Genomic DNA, 13,406 nt, shown 5'->3' on the forward strand with positions numbered 1-13,406 from the left:
TTTACACAAAATTCCAGAGTTTGATGTTAAATTTAATTCGTCAATTTGATTAATTAAGAGTTTCAACTGATCCGTTCGATCGAACATTTAAAACTGGCGGTAGATTTAGCTGCTAGTCGAATTGTTCGAGGCGAAATTGATAGTAGCGATAGTGTTTGCAATTTCCTTCGTTACGATCTTAAAATTGATTAGCAATTACTATAAATTGCCAAGTACATTCGGACAAATAAATTCTCGTGTCTGATATTTCGAATACGGTTCGTTTTTAAACAGCGCGTTAACGTAAATTAATGGTCACTTGATTATTCCGTACCTTAAATATTATAGTAACGTCGCATAATCTTCCGCTTTATCAAATTTTCCACACGCTTGCCGCGAGAACGTTCTCAACGAGGACGACTGGAAATATCACAATTTTCCTGTATTTTCTTCGCTTAACGACTTCCCTCTCGACAGAGAAATAAAAATACCAGTTATTTGGAAAATTCTTACGAAAAGGATTATCGATAGAATCAACGAATTATAAAAATGTGAGACAATTTTGGGAATTTTTCGAAAGATTAAACCATCGAAAAATATTAATTTTCCGCGAAATTGACAAATTTGAGAATAGATAAAAATACCGTAGAAGTTCGTTTGTCCGATCCGGTTTTTGTTCACTGTCAGTTACGCGAACTCGTGACCGAGTAACTTTATTATCGTCGAACTCGTCGGTTATCCGAAATATTTTCTGCCCTATAGGATAGAGCAACTTGTATCGTGAAAGCGCGATAGACAAAAATGATGGAAACTTATTCTCGATAAATGCGATTGTTCGAGCTTGCATGCTTCTAATCGGAGTTCGTCCCAACATAGCAACTGAAAGAATATGTACAGGAGTTTCGGCTGGTTTTACATTTATAATTGTTATATCATAGATATTATCCGCAAATTAAAAATCTTCAGTTTACATTAACGAATAATTAACATCTATTTGCTGCATGAACTAGAAAGCACGTAACTCTGAAAAACGAAAAACGCAAGAAATTTGAGTAACAAAGGAACGATCATTCCTTGACCAGTTGGTTGTTTCTGACGAGTATACTCGTCGTGCGTAAGAAGTAGTTGCAATTTGCTGTTTAAACTGCGATAAACTGGAGTGATAAAATTAAGAGATAAAGCGGCCGTTTCGTTGCAACTTAATTGCATATTGCAACAGCCACACACACTCTGTGTTTCACGAGTATACTCGTCATCGCTTACACACGTTTATTAGCCGCACGTTTTAGCTTTCCAAACGGATGGCAGTTGGTTAGGTCGTTCATTCTGAATTTTTCATTAAGCTGTCGATCGTTACGTTCAATTATCATACTCAATATCATACTGCTAGGATATTGCTAGCATTCAGGTGACAGATACTCACGATGACTCGTTTCGAACGTTGCAGTAGCGTTGTGACGCAGAGATCGAGCACCGTGACGACCCAAACAACGACCACGGAGATGACGGACCCACCTCCACCGCCTCCACCGCCCATCTACCCGCCGATGCCGACGCCGCCGAAGAACAACAACAACAACAAGAGGATAACGTCCGAGGCGGCAGAGAACGCGGCGCTGATAATCGGCATAATAGCCGCCGCATTGATCGCCATCATCCTCATCATTCTCATCATCCTCAAGTTCAAGAATCGTCCAGAGACCAGCTACAAGGTGGACGAGACGAAGACCTTCTGCCAGGACCCGAACGCGGCGCTGCTCGGCGCCGCTGGCTCCGGCCAGCCGTTCAACGGGCCCATGAAGAACGGCGCAAATGGCAGCAAAGCGAACAAGAAACGAGAACTGATAGACATCAAAGAGTGGTACGTGTAGAGACGGCCAGCCTTCGAGATTCACGCGTCCGCTTGAGTGGCGCACGTGCTCTTGAAAACCTCGTGGCCAGGTGAACACGCGAGTCCAAGAACTTGACGAGGAACGTGTGACAGCCTCTTCTTAGGTCCTTCGTTGGTGCTAGGCGAACTATTTAGCTATTAGTTTTTCGACGCGTTTCTCCACGAACGTTAGAACGCGCTGTGTTCCTCGCGGATAAACGCGGCGAACGAGAGAAGAGACTGCGCCCGAGACGAGTCGTCTCGAGCGATCTTCGCAGACGTCGTGATGCGATCGTTGTTCCGGCGGCACACGACCAGACAGGCAAAATCCCATGTCCTCCGTGTCTCAGCCGCCGGTCAACCTTAGGTGAATCAGCATTATAAGCATATCCAATGTTATATCGATGGAGATCGAGCCTGGTCGACGCTGTGCGCGACGATCCTGTCGGCGGAGGCTGCGCGCGTCCAGGATGGAAGACATCGAGCGGTTCGAAGCTCGCTGCGGCGATCGGCGTAACGACGGGACGAGACCGATCGCGTCGACTGGAAAGTGCAGAGAAAGAGGAAGAGGCAGATGAGGAAGAAACGCAGACGCGAAAGAGAGAAGAAGGGAAAGGGATAGAGGCACGGAAGGTGCGTTGCGGAAGGATGTATCGAATGGTTGTGCCGATCGAAAACGTGTCCGAGCGGACGTGGAGCATGGCGTTGTTACTCTTCGTCAGAGCGACGCTCGGCTTTAGTTGCAGCACTTTGTCGGCGCAAACGCGACGTCGAGCACAGGCGACGCGACTCGGAGCGCCGAGTCCTCGAAATACGAGCGCGCTACTTGCCCGAAAGAAGAAAAGAAATTGAAAGGGAGAGACGAATATTCTCGCGCAGTCTCGTAAAATCAAACTTCTTCCTCGTTGCTAGATATGTTGTTAGTTGTATATTCGTTGTACATGCACAGGTTCATCGCGCATTCAGGTGCACGATGATCCTGCTTTAGGCGGAGCGTTCGAGAGGAGAAACGATCGTTCGAGGAGACGTAAATTGAGCGCGCGACGTATTTCGAGGATCGGCAAAGACCAGCAGAGGAAGAGTAAAATTCGCTTTCGTTCGGACGTCGCCATAGTCCATGAAGCGCGCGCGCTAAGCTACGAGAAAGTGTTGGAATTAACGCGCAAGAACGAAAGTATCAATACGAACGATCCTATCTAGCGATTAATGAACTTATTGTTGTATAGAAGAAAGCAAAAAAAAAATATATATATATATATACATACACGATATTTATCGATTATGTTATGCGTGTAAATTGTTTATTAAATTATAGATTTTATTAACACAACAATGGAAGAGAGCGTGCAGATACGTGTTACGGTGTGCATGATGGAAACGGTATGAAAGGGATGAGAGATAGTCCGCGTTGTTTTGTTTGAATATAAAGAAGCGACTCGAAGTAACGTCGGTGTATTAGCCGTAAATTTAACGCGTTCTTGCGGGACGCGGACATTGTAAGCTGTAAGTGATCGCGCGCGGAAACGCTCGGAGAATACTGTCGGAATAGTAAATGACACGTAGCCATGCGCAGATCGATGCTTATACGTATACACAGGGTGTGAACGCAAGTATTGCCAAAAAAAAAAAAAAAAGAAAAAGACAAAAAAACGAATCAAGCTTGACCGGTGTTTAACCCTTTGATGTCCGAAATCGCCAGCGCGCGTTCCTTCCTCGTGTCGCTTTATCTCGATACTTGTGCAGCATAGTCTTTATACTCTTCGTGGAAGACTATCGTTGTTTCCTCTGCAGAGAATGATCAGTCTTGTATCTTCTTGCTTGCGATGCTTCCTTTCGTTTCGCGTCTCTGTCCGACAGTCTGTCGGATATCCCGCTGCATATCTGCCGAAATAAAAATTGTCAAGCGAAATTTCGCTGCGCGTGCATCCTCGAACAAAGGGCTGCAAAGGGTTAATTATACTGGCGCGTCGCAGGAACTCCATTTCGTGGATATTCGAGGCCGTTTCAATCCAGCTGTATCCGCCTCTATAGAAACTCTCCGCGGGCTTCTCCTCCGGCTTCCAGCCGACAGCGGCATCTCTTCTCACGATGCACCTTGCCATCCGAAAGCGTAGCTTGCCTCTTGCGCGACCAAAGTATAATTATCGACGAAATACTCTATATTTTCGTATCACGCTGCTTGGTGTTCCCGGCTTTACTAACGGGCGTCTGGTCGAGACTGGTGTTCGTGTCGCAACTACGTGTACATAGGAATTACTGTTCTACTGTGTGTTGAATCGATAATAAATTTAAGACAGATATCCTGCAGACTATCGATGCTTTAATTTCTGCGCGATGTACGTTTCAAAACGCTACTTTCATTCGTTATTCGTTTATTTTATTCGCGCGTGAATGGCCAGGGCACATTGTCACGTGAAAACAGCACCAGTCTGGACCAGCTGACGATCCAGTTGGTTCGTAGATCGCGCGTGTTCCAACGTCCTCGTCGACGAACCTAAGCCAAATTGCTACTCGTTGCCGTAATTCGGTCGTCTCTATCGCCGCGAAGCTGCTGAATTACCTGAACTCCCGCTGGGATTTCCTTAAGCGAAAGCGCTCGTCCAAATGTCCCGCAGTCGGCTAAAGGACTTCTCTCTCAAGAACGTCTCTCGATAAAGCGTGTGTCGTCTGGAAAAGAAGGAAGAATCGTAGAATCGGTGGATGAATTCGCGGATAAGCAATAATGAAACGTGATACCGACAAGAAGGGGGGATCTGTAAGTTCGATTAATTTAAGATCGTTCGATACGTACTCGCTTGCAATTGATTTTCCCAACTGTGGACTGTGAACGTGCGTCGTCCCACAGCGATCGACCATTCGTCGAAACGGCGAGTGCCAGTGTGTGACACTCTGAATGAACGAAAGAGCGAGAAAGAGAGAGAGAGAGAGAGAATGTGAAGATGACGCTTAGACAGGAGGTCGAGAGGAGGAGACGTTCTCGTTTCGGCCAGGAAACTGGCTAAGAACGAGATACGAAGAAAACGTCCGATCGTTAAAAGGCTTCCAAGTTGTACAATTATTGTAAAATGTTCAAGAACTCTCCACTTGGTCCGCGCACGGCGTGCCTCGAACATCGTGCGACGTCCTGAGTCTCGTTTCAAGCGAGGAGATTTAAAAAAAAGTTTGAGGGAAGAAAAAGAAAGAAAAAGAGAAAAGTAGGAATTTTCTCAGCCTCTTCGTTACCTCCTCTCACTCTCTCTCTCTCTCTTCCACGAAATGCAACGATTATTTCAATCGCCAAGTGTTTCCAGCTTCGAAGAGATTGCACGGTGGCTAAATGTTCGAGGAACGCCAGCAACTTTGTTCTCTGTTCGCTTCTCGACCTCGCACCACTTTCTCGAACGACTCACGGAGAAAGTTGGTGGAGGATTTTCTTATCGGATTTATCGTACCTGTTCTTGTTGATTCCACGGCGTGCGACTCTCGCTAACGAGTGCGCTCATTAGTCTCGTTATTCGCGTTGAACGCGCCTCGATGCGCGCTCCTACAACCCCGCGAAACTTCGTTCTCGTTATACTTCAATTATCGCTTCGATCGCCAACGATAAACGCGCTGTTATCGCGTCGCAGGTGAAACGCAGGCTACCGTTTTCCAGTATCCTGGCCGCTGACACGCTCTCTTTTTCTACTCATTTTCTCTTTTCCGCGTGCGATTTTTACTCGACTGATCGTCCAATTTCTCTCCTTTTATCGTACGCCATTTTTTCCATCGTTCCGGCTTCTTTACTCGAATTCTCTCCTTTTATCATACGCCATTTTCCCCATCGTTCCGGCTTCTTTACTCGAATTCTCTCCTTTTATCATACGCCATTTTCCCCATCGTTCCGGCTTCTTTACTCGAATTCTCTCCTTTTATCAATCGCCACCAAGCTTTCGAACGTTTTCCACTTAAGGAACTACTGCGCCAACTAACTTTCACAATTAACGATTCGACGTCTACGACGAATGTCCAAGATCTGGAAAGTCCAAGATATCACGCGGATGTTTCTTTCTCGGACAAGCATCGCTTTTCCGGTCGAGCGCGCAAGCGACTCGACCAGCGTCCTCCAACAGGACGACGGTAGCAGAAACTTGGTGAGGCGTCACCTTCGATAACGTCGGAGTACAGGCTCTCAGGGAAGCACGATTAACGCGTTTTAATTAGAAGAAACTCCGAAGCCGAGGTCCGGACCGAACCGACCACGGTTCCCACGCATATCAGAACGAAAGACTCTTCGACCGATCCGATCGGTCGTTTCGTACGACGAGAGAGGAAATCGATGAAAAGGCTAATCGAAAGTCACGCTATTTCTCGCGGTTTATCGGTGCTGGTTCCCGGCTTTCTCCCTTTTCTCTTTACGAAAAGTAAGAGTTGACCGATCGTGCGGTAACCTAAAAAGGAACGATTGCTCGCACGGTAAAACATTGCTAGGCACGCGACCGAGACTTCTTTTTAAATTCTCTCTCTCTCTTTCTCTCTCTAAACGATCGAAAAAAGGAATGAAAGTAAAAGAAAAAGATACGACGAACGAAAACATTTCGAAACACCGTTTCGTACCTTAATCGCACAAGAACTTGATGAATCCAAATATAGCACGATCTTTGTCGATAATGTCACGAGCTTTCCAACTCTCCGCTTTCTTCTTATCTTCCTTCTTCTTCTTTTTTCTCTCTCTCTTCATTCTCTTGGTCGTTGGTCTCTTATTCACGCGATACCTCGTCGAATCGGTTCGATCGAACAAACCGGTTTACGCACGACGCTTAAAGATGGCACGACGATCTTCGCTTCTCGACATCCTACAGGCGTCGCGCCATCGAGATCGATCGTAGGCTATAAAAAACGATAAGTCGATGTGGATTTCGTGTATTTACGTGGCTGAAGTTGAGTGGGCAGTCTTAACGATATCGCATCGTAACATCGTCCGACGCAGCATTTTTCCGATTGTCCATTCTCTGCATAGAAACGTCATATTCGTTGTTCGTCGAACGTGGTTGCTGTCCCCCGCGAAATAAAATTCTTACGCAGAACGACTGCAGTTGCCCGTAGTAGCGAAAAGGTTAAAACAACGAAACGTCCTGGCACTGCCACGTCGACGAATGATAAATACGACGAAGATCGGATCGATCGTCTTACGGCTTTTCTGGTAAAACTTGGTAAAACTCGAAACCGCTTTCTTTCTTATGTAGTTGAAACGAACGTCACCGATTGCATTTACAATTTCTACGTGAAATGGCATGAAATTTCGAAGTGTGCAAGTGCGATTAAACGTAGCCGATTTCCTAACGCTTATACGAAAGATTATGCATTCGAGTACGAAGATAATTTTCTCTAACGATTAGACAAGTCGTTTGTCTTGGTAGGGACGAGAGAAGCGAGAAAGTCGCGCGCCTTTGCCGTACGATCGAACGCGATACGATTATCGGATTAGTTAAACGATGTCGGTCGTAATTCATCGACGATAACGTATCAGTCTGTTCGTGGTATACGGAACAGAGTACCGTGGTGAAGGTAATTTTTTGCTGCTTTCTTCTCTTGAAAAATGAACAATCGCAACTGACTTTGCTATTCGTTGGTGTGGCGTAGCGTGGCACGCCAACGCCGCGCCATCGATCAAGAACACGCGTTCCACCCATCGAGAAAACACGGACATATTGTTATCACTGCCCTCCAAACTCTCTATCTGCATATCCTTCGGTGTACTGACGATTAACGTTTATACTAAACTAATTAACTTCTAATAAAGATATCTTATCGAGCAAAATGTTACTCTAAACTCTAACTTAACGCGTTAAAAGCCTCGAACTTAAGTGTGTCGCGGATAACGTCATACCTACACTTAACTATTAAAATACGTAGTGCGGCAACAAGGAAAGTGTTAGCGAGAAAGAGGAACGCGTGATAAATGATAAATGGTGAGAGGAAAGCGAGAGCGAGAGAAACAAAACCGAACGAATATCGCATATGTGTCTGTGTCTGTAATGGAACGTGCGCATGTGTATGTTGAGTGTGTGTGTTTGTGTGTGTGGGCACGCGTACGAGACGTAGGGAAAGAAAAATTGCGCGTGTTCGCAGGCGAAAAGTTTATTAGCGTGAGACACTTGATATGGCGAACCGAAAGTCGTTGGATAGTACGCAGCAAAAAGAGAAAAGAATTAAAAAAGAAAAAAAATGAATAATAAGCTGACACACAAGTGTATCTAGAATCGCTATAGCTAGATGGAATTATATTTTACAATTGTACAGTTATTATACGTTCGGGCGCGCTAAACCGATTCAATCTATAGGTAGTCGAAAAGTAATTGCGTGTGTGTATGTGTGTGTGTCGCGTGTCTCTTTCTCTCTCTCTCTCTCTCTCTCTGTTCGTGGACAGCGAAGAGCGGGAAAAAACGCAAACTCCTTGTGAAATGGGGGAGAAGAAGCGGATGACAGAACAGGAAAACAGACGATATTGTGCGGTGAATGTTACGCAATGCCGAAAGATCAACAGCGACCGCGCTGAATATTTTTGTTCTTTAAGAAGCTGAAGCTCCCGATTCTTACACGTATACATGTATACTGTTATACGTATGTGTGTATGTATAATAGGATTCGAGCGCGTATAATGCTTACATCGGAAATCGATCCTTCTCGGACAGGAAAGGGTATATACACATATGCATTGGTGCGTGGCGCGCGTGGATGCACGTGTAATCACACGCATGTGTTCTCCTGCGACGAAAGAGAAAAAGCGATCGAGCCAATTGGCCGGCTCGGCGTGTTCCCTCGGCACGCACGGGCCAGCCCCTTTCGTTTTCGGGAACTTAAATGTGGATACGAGCCAAGTATATAAAATGCGAGCCGTAGCGTAAATAATGCATTTAGATTTTTTACATGTCGATGCGAAGCCTCCTGTGCCGTTTTCGTTAGAATTCCCGACTTTAGAGACGCGCAGATCTTCGACGCCACGATGCAACACGACGGATCCGCGCAACCAATTCGCAGTTTCTCTTTCTTTCGCCGTAGCGTTCTATGTTTTATAGGACACGAGTATAAAGGGGACGAGAACAAAATGTAAGCAGCGACAAGAGAAGGTGAAACGATATCGACGATACGTTTTACAACTTATCTAAAACATGATCAAACAAACACGAATACATGTAAACACGCAACAGATACACGTACAGATACACACGGATAATATAGTAGTGCGCGCGCAGGCACGCATTACGAGCTCCCTTGAAAAAATTGGAGATATGTAAATATATAGAAATAATGCCGTAACTACGAAATTATATGAATAAAGTATTGAAACTGTGTACGAGCCTGCCTCCATACCTTCCCAGATAGTTGTGATTTAGGAGATTGGGAAAATCCGCAAGTCTTGCGTTTGTGTTTAAAGGTTATCGCGTATCGGATTTCTAAAATAATATAAAACGTCACTTGTTTTTCTTTTTTTTTTTATTTTGACAAATTTGAAACTTATCATATTCTTATGTTAGTTTTATTCCTTATTAATATATCCGTAGAGACGATCATTTTTGCAATATTAATTTACTTAATTATTCGCTGTTGCCGTACAGGAGGCTATTGATGAAACTGCGTCTAACGATCCAGGGGCAGGAACGTGTTTCCACAGTCCGGTGGAAGAAGGTTGGACATGATACAGGCGCAACGCTACTTTAAAAATTCTTGAATGTTGCTCGATCATGTAGGTAACTGTACATAAAATATCAACGTTTATTGTAGGTAAAACAGGAACAATAGATAAAACACGTTTCTACAAATCGTAGAATTTTGTATATGTTATGGATGTCTTTCAAAACAATCTTTATCAAGAACAAAATTTTACAACCAAAGTTTACTAGATACTTTCCACAACGTGAAAAAATTCAAATGAACAAATCTTATAAGTCATAGTATTAATCCGATGTATGTGTATATCCTATATATCAATTTTTATAAAATTATGTGTACCGTATTAAATTGATAATACGAACGGTACGGTTATATGAACTTATGAAATATATTAGATTTATTGAACAATTACTGTGTAGAATCATCCGCAAATTACGAAGCAGGACGCACATGAAGATTCATACGTCCCTGTTGATTCTCACGTGCACAGCGCTTACACAGGCTCGACTCGAACATTGATTTGTTATCAATGACGACATCATTTATCATCCATGGTTATCATTGAGTTGAACACGTGGATCGATCGTCAAATAATGTAGAAATAATTTAATGTAGAAGTAAAATATTTATTTAAAATAATTATAGAAAAACTAGAAATGTCTCTCTCTCTTTCTCTGTACAATGGCTTCTGATTTTACTTTTATCCGTTTTACCAACACTGCTCGCTCTCTTCTTACTTTTACAGCTTTCATTATTCCTTCTGCTGGTTTTCTTGCTCTCTTCATTAATTGATTACTTATCGGGCATAATTTATGCTTAAGTTATTTATAGATCGTATCGCAATTTTTTAAAGCAGAAGTATGTATAGGAATGAAAGTCTACACTTCTTCTGCGATTATAGAATATCTTCTCTATATTTTATTTGTAATTTCATAGAAGATTTTAGTTTTAATTTAGGCTGCTACTATATTAGTCGTATTCTATCAGTCACTTGCATTCTACATCTCGTCTCCAGTAAAGACACGGTAAAAGTATAGGTTAATAACATGAAGCAACAAGGATTGATACTCAGTTTGTCCTTCATTATACAAAAATAGCAACGAAACGAATGATGAATAATTAATATTTGTGAATTGATCGTTTTTAATAACATATAAAATAAGTCTTTTAAACAGCCTATTAGTCAAAGGACTGATATTATAGGTAACAACTGTAATAATAGAAAGTTTACTATATCATTGATTACAAATTTAATAATAATATTTTCTCTATTTTTACGAAACTAATTTTCCTTATTATAATAGATATCTTTCTATTATATGATAATATTATGTAAATAAATGAAGTGAATAGGTTATTTTAATTGAGATACATTATTTAGAAAAATGCCAGATATCAAAGTAACCCCTTTGGGAGCTGGTCAAGATGTTGGAAGGAGCTGCATTCTTGTATCAATGGGTGGAAAGAACATTATGTTGGATTGTGGCATGCACATGGGATTCAATGATGAAAGACGATTCCCAGATTTTTCATACATAATCCCAGAAGGACCAACGACTAATTACATAGACTGTGTGATTATATCACACTTTCATTTAGATCATTGTGGTGCCCTCCCATACTTTACAGAAATGGTAATATAGATCATAAAAGTTAGTTATTAAAACATGATCTTCGACGAAATGATTGCATTTACAGGTAGGCTATACTGGACCAATTTATATGACGCATCCAACAAAAGCCATTGCACCAATCTTACTCGAAGATATGAGAAAAGTTGCAGTAGAACGTAAAGGAGAAAGCAACTTCTTTACATCACAAATGATAAAAGACTGTATGAAAAAGGTTATTGCTGTTACATTGCATCAATCTGTGATGGTTGATTCGGAGCTGGAAATAAAAGCATATTATGCAGGACATGTACTTGGTGCTGCAATGTTTTGGATTCGAGTTGGCTCACAATCAATCGTTTATACTGGGGATTACAATATGACTCCTGATAGGCATTTAGGTGCTGCTTGGATAGATAAATGTAGACCAGACTTATTAATATCAGAGTCAACATATGCAACAACTATCAGAGATTCTAAAAGATGTAGAGAAAGAGACTTCTTAAAGAAAGTATGTCGATATTATTAATGCTACACGTGTATTAGATTTTACATGAAACTTATAAATTTATCTTTTAGGTTCATGAATGCATAGATAGAGGTGGCAAAGTATTAATTCCCGTATTTGCTCTTGGACGTGCACAAGAATTATGTATATTATTAGAAACATATTGGGAGCGAATGAATTTAAAAGTTCCTGTATATTTTGCTTTAGGATTAACTGAAAAAGCGAATAATTATTATAAAATGTTTATTACTTGGACTAATCAAAAGATTAAGAAAACTTTTGTGCAAAGAAATATGTTTGATTTTAAACATATAAAACCATTTGATAAAGCATATATTGATAATCCTGGAGCTATGGTAGTATTTGCTACACCAGGCATGTTGCATGCAGGATTATCTTTACAAATTTTTAAGAAATGGGCACCAAACGAAGCAAATATGGTTATTATGCCTGGATTTTGCGTTCAAGGCACTGTTGGACATAAAGTTTTAAATGGTTCTAGAAGAATTGAATTCGAAAACAGACAGATTGTCGAGGTCAAAATGGCAGTAGAGTATATGTCTTTCTCTGCACATGCAGATGCAAAAGGTATTATGCAATTAATACAATATTGTGAGCCAAAAAATGTTATGCTTGTACATGGAGAATTTGCTAAAATGGAGTTTTTAAAAGAAAAAATAAAACAAGAATTTGGAACAAATTGTTACAATCCTGCAAATGGAGAAACTTGTGTTATCACAACCATTGCCAAAGTGCCAGTAGACGCTTCTTTAGCATTGTTAAAGTCTGAAGCCAAAAGGTATTCGGCTTTACCACCAGATCCCAAACGACGAAGATTACTCCACAGTGTTTTAATGTTACGAGAAGATGGAGTATGTCTTGTGGACGCAGATGAAGTAATTATCACGTTCCGTTCAATTATCGATAATATATACTTATATATTTGTTAAGCTATACATAATAAATAATTGGAAATTTGTTTTAAGGTGACAAAAGCTGCAGGTATAACTAAACATATAGTACGCTTTACATCCACTGTACAAGTAAGGGACCCTGGTCCAGCACATTCAACAACTTTAAAATTATTACAACCACTGAAAGAGAGATTATCAGGTTGGACAGTCCAATTAACAGATGGATCAATATCTGTCGAATCTGTTTTAGTAAAAGTAGAAGGCGATGAAGATGATCAAAAAAGCGTGTATGTTTCATGGACAAATCAAGATGAAGATTTGGGTAGTTACATTCTAGGATTTTTACAAACTATGCTAAACTAAACAATGATCTGATGATTCAATGTATTAAAAACAAAAATAATCAATTACATAATTGGTACATAATGGATCTTAAGAAGACTTTTTGTAACCTGTGATACTCCTATGGTGAATGAAGTGTATATAGGTATAAATTATAAATTCTATGTGTTTTATATACTTATTCAGCACAGATTAAGTCATTAATTAATTTAAAAAAATGCATTAGAATAATTGCGTTATATTGTATTGTATTTTATCGTGTTGTATTGTAGTATTATAATTTTGAATATTGATAGATTAAAAATATCTTTTTCATTATAGTATTGTATATGAAGTATCTAATTACTTATATAGAATAAATACCATTTTTTACTCCTTTTTGTACTTTAAGCTAAATATCATTAAAGAAAATACTATTACTGCATTTTTTATGACATTATCAAAAACTGAGGAAATGTATTGAATAACCATTATAGCAGGTATTTGGTTAAAATTATTTGATTGAAGGTATTTTACTCTGAAACTTGGGATTGTTATAAAATGTGAATAAA

The 13,406-nt window shown here is 40.8% G+C and overlaps 2 protein-coding genes across 13 annotated transcripts in view; both read left to right on the forward strand.

The window, feature by feature from the left end:
* Positions 1-9,162, forward strand: part of Nrx-1 (neurexin 1) — a 661,903-nt gene extending 652,741 nt beyond the window's left edge. For 8 of the 9 annotated variants that reach the window (XM_072020888.1, XM_072020889.1, XM_072020894.1 and 5 more), the window contains one exon: positions 1,427-9,162. In XM_072020888.1, coding sequence (XP_071876989.1) covers positions 1,427-1,850 — 424 coding nt within the window. In that variant the 3' untranslated portion in view covers positions 1,851-9,162. The remainder of the gene's footprint in view (positions 1-1,426) is intronic. The other variant, XM_072020892.1, reaches the window with a different exon arrangement.
* A 263-nt stretch (positions 9,163-9,425) lies between these two features.
* Positions 9,426-13,014, forward strand: Ints11 (integrator complex subunit 11). 4 transcript variants are annotated; one of them, XM_072020950.1, is made up of 5 exons: positions 9,426-9,554; positions 10,863-11,115; positions 11,180-11,602; positions 11,671-12,495; positions 12,586-13,014. In XM_072020950.1, exons 2-5 carry the CDS (start codon positions 10,867-10,869, stop codon positions 12,874-12,876), a joined length of 1,788 nt encoding a protein of 595 aa, XP_071877051.1. In that variant the 5' UTR covers positions 9,426-9,554; positions 10,863-10,866; the 3' UTR covers positions 12,877-13,014. The 4 variants fall into 4 exon arrangements, with proteins under 4 accessions (XP_071877051.1, XP_071877050.1, XP_071877048.1 ...); XM_072020949.1 differs by lacking the exon at positions 9,426-9,554 and adding an exon at positions 10,213-10,339; XM_072020947.1 differs by lacking the exon at positions 9,426-9,554 and adding an exon at positions 10,360-10,684.
* The last annotated feature ends 392 nt before the right edge of the window (positions 13,015-13,406 follow it).

This window comes from Bombus fervidus, chromosome 18 (genome assembly GCF_041682495.2).
Source record: "Bombus fervidus isolate BK054 chromosome 18, iyBomFerv1, whole genome shotgun sequence".
NCBI lineage: Eukaryota > Metazoa > Arthropoda > Insecta > Hymenoptera > Apidae > Bombus > Bombus fervidus.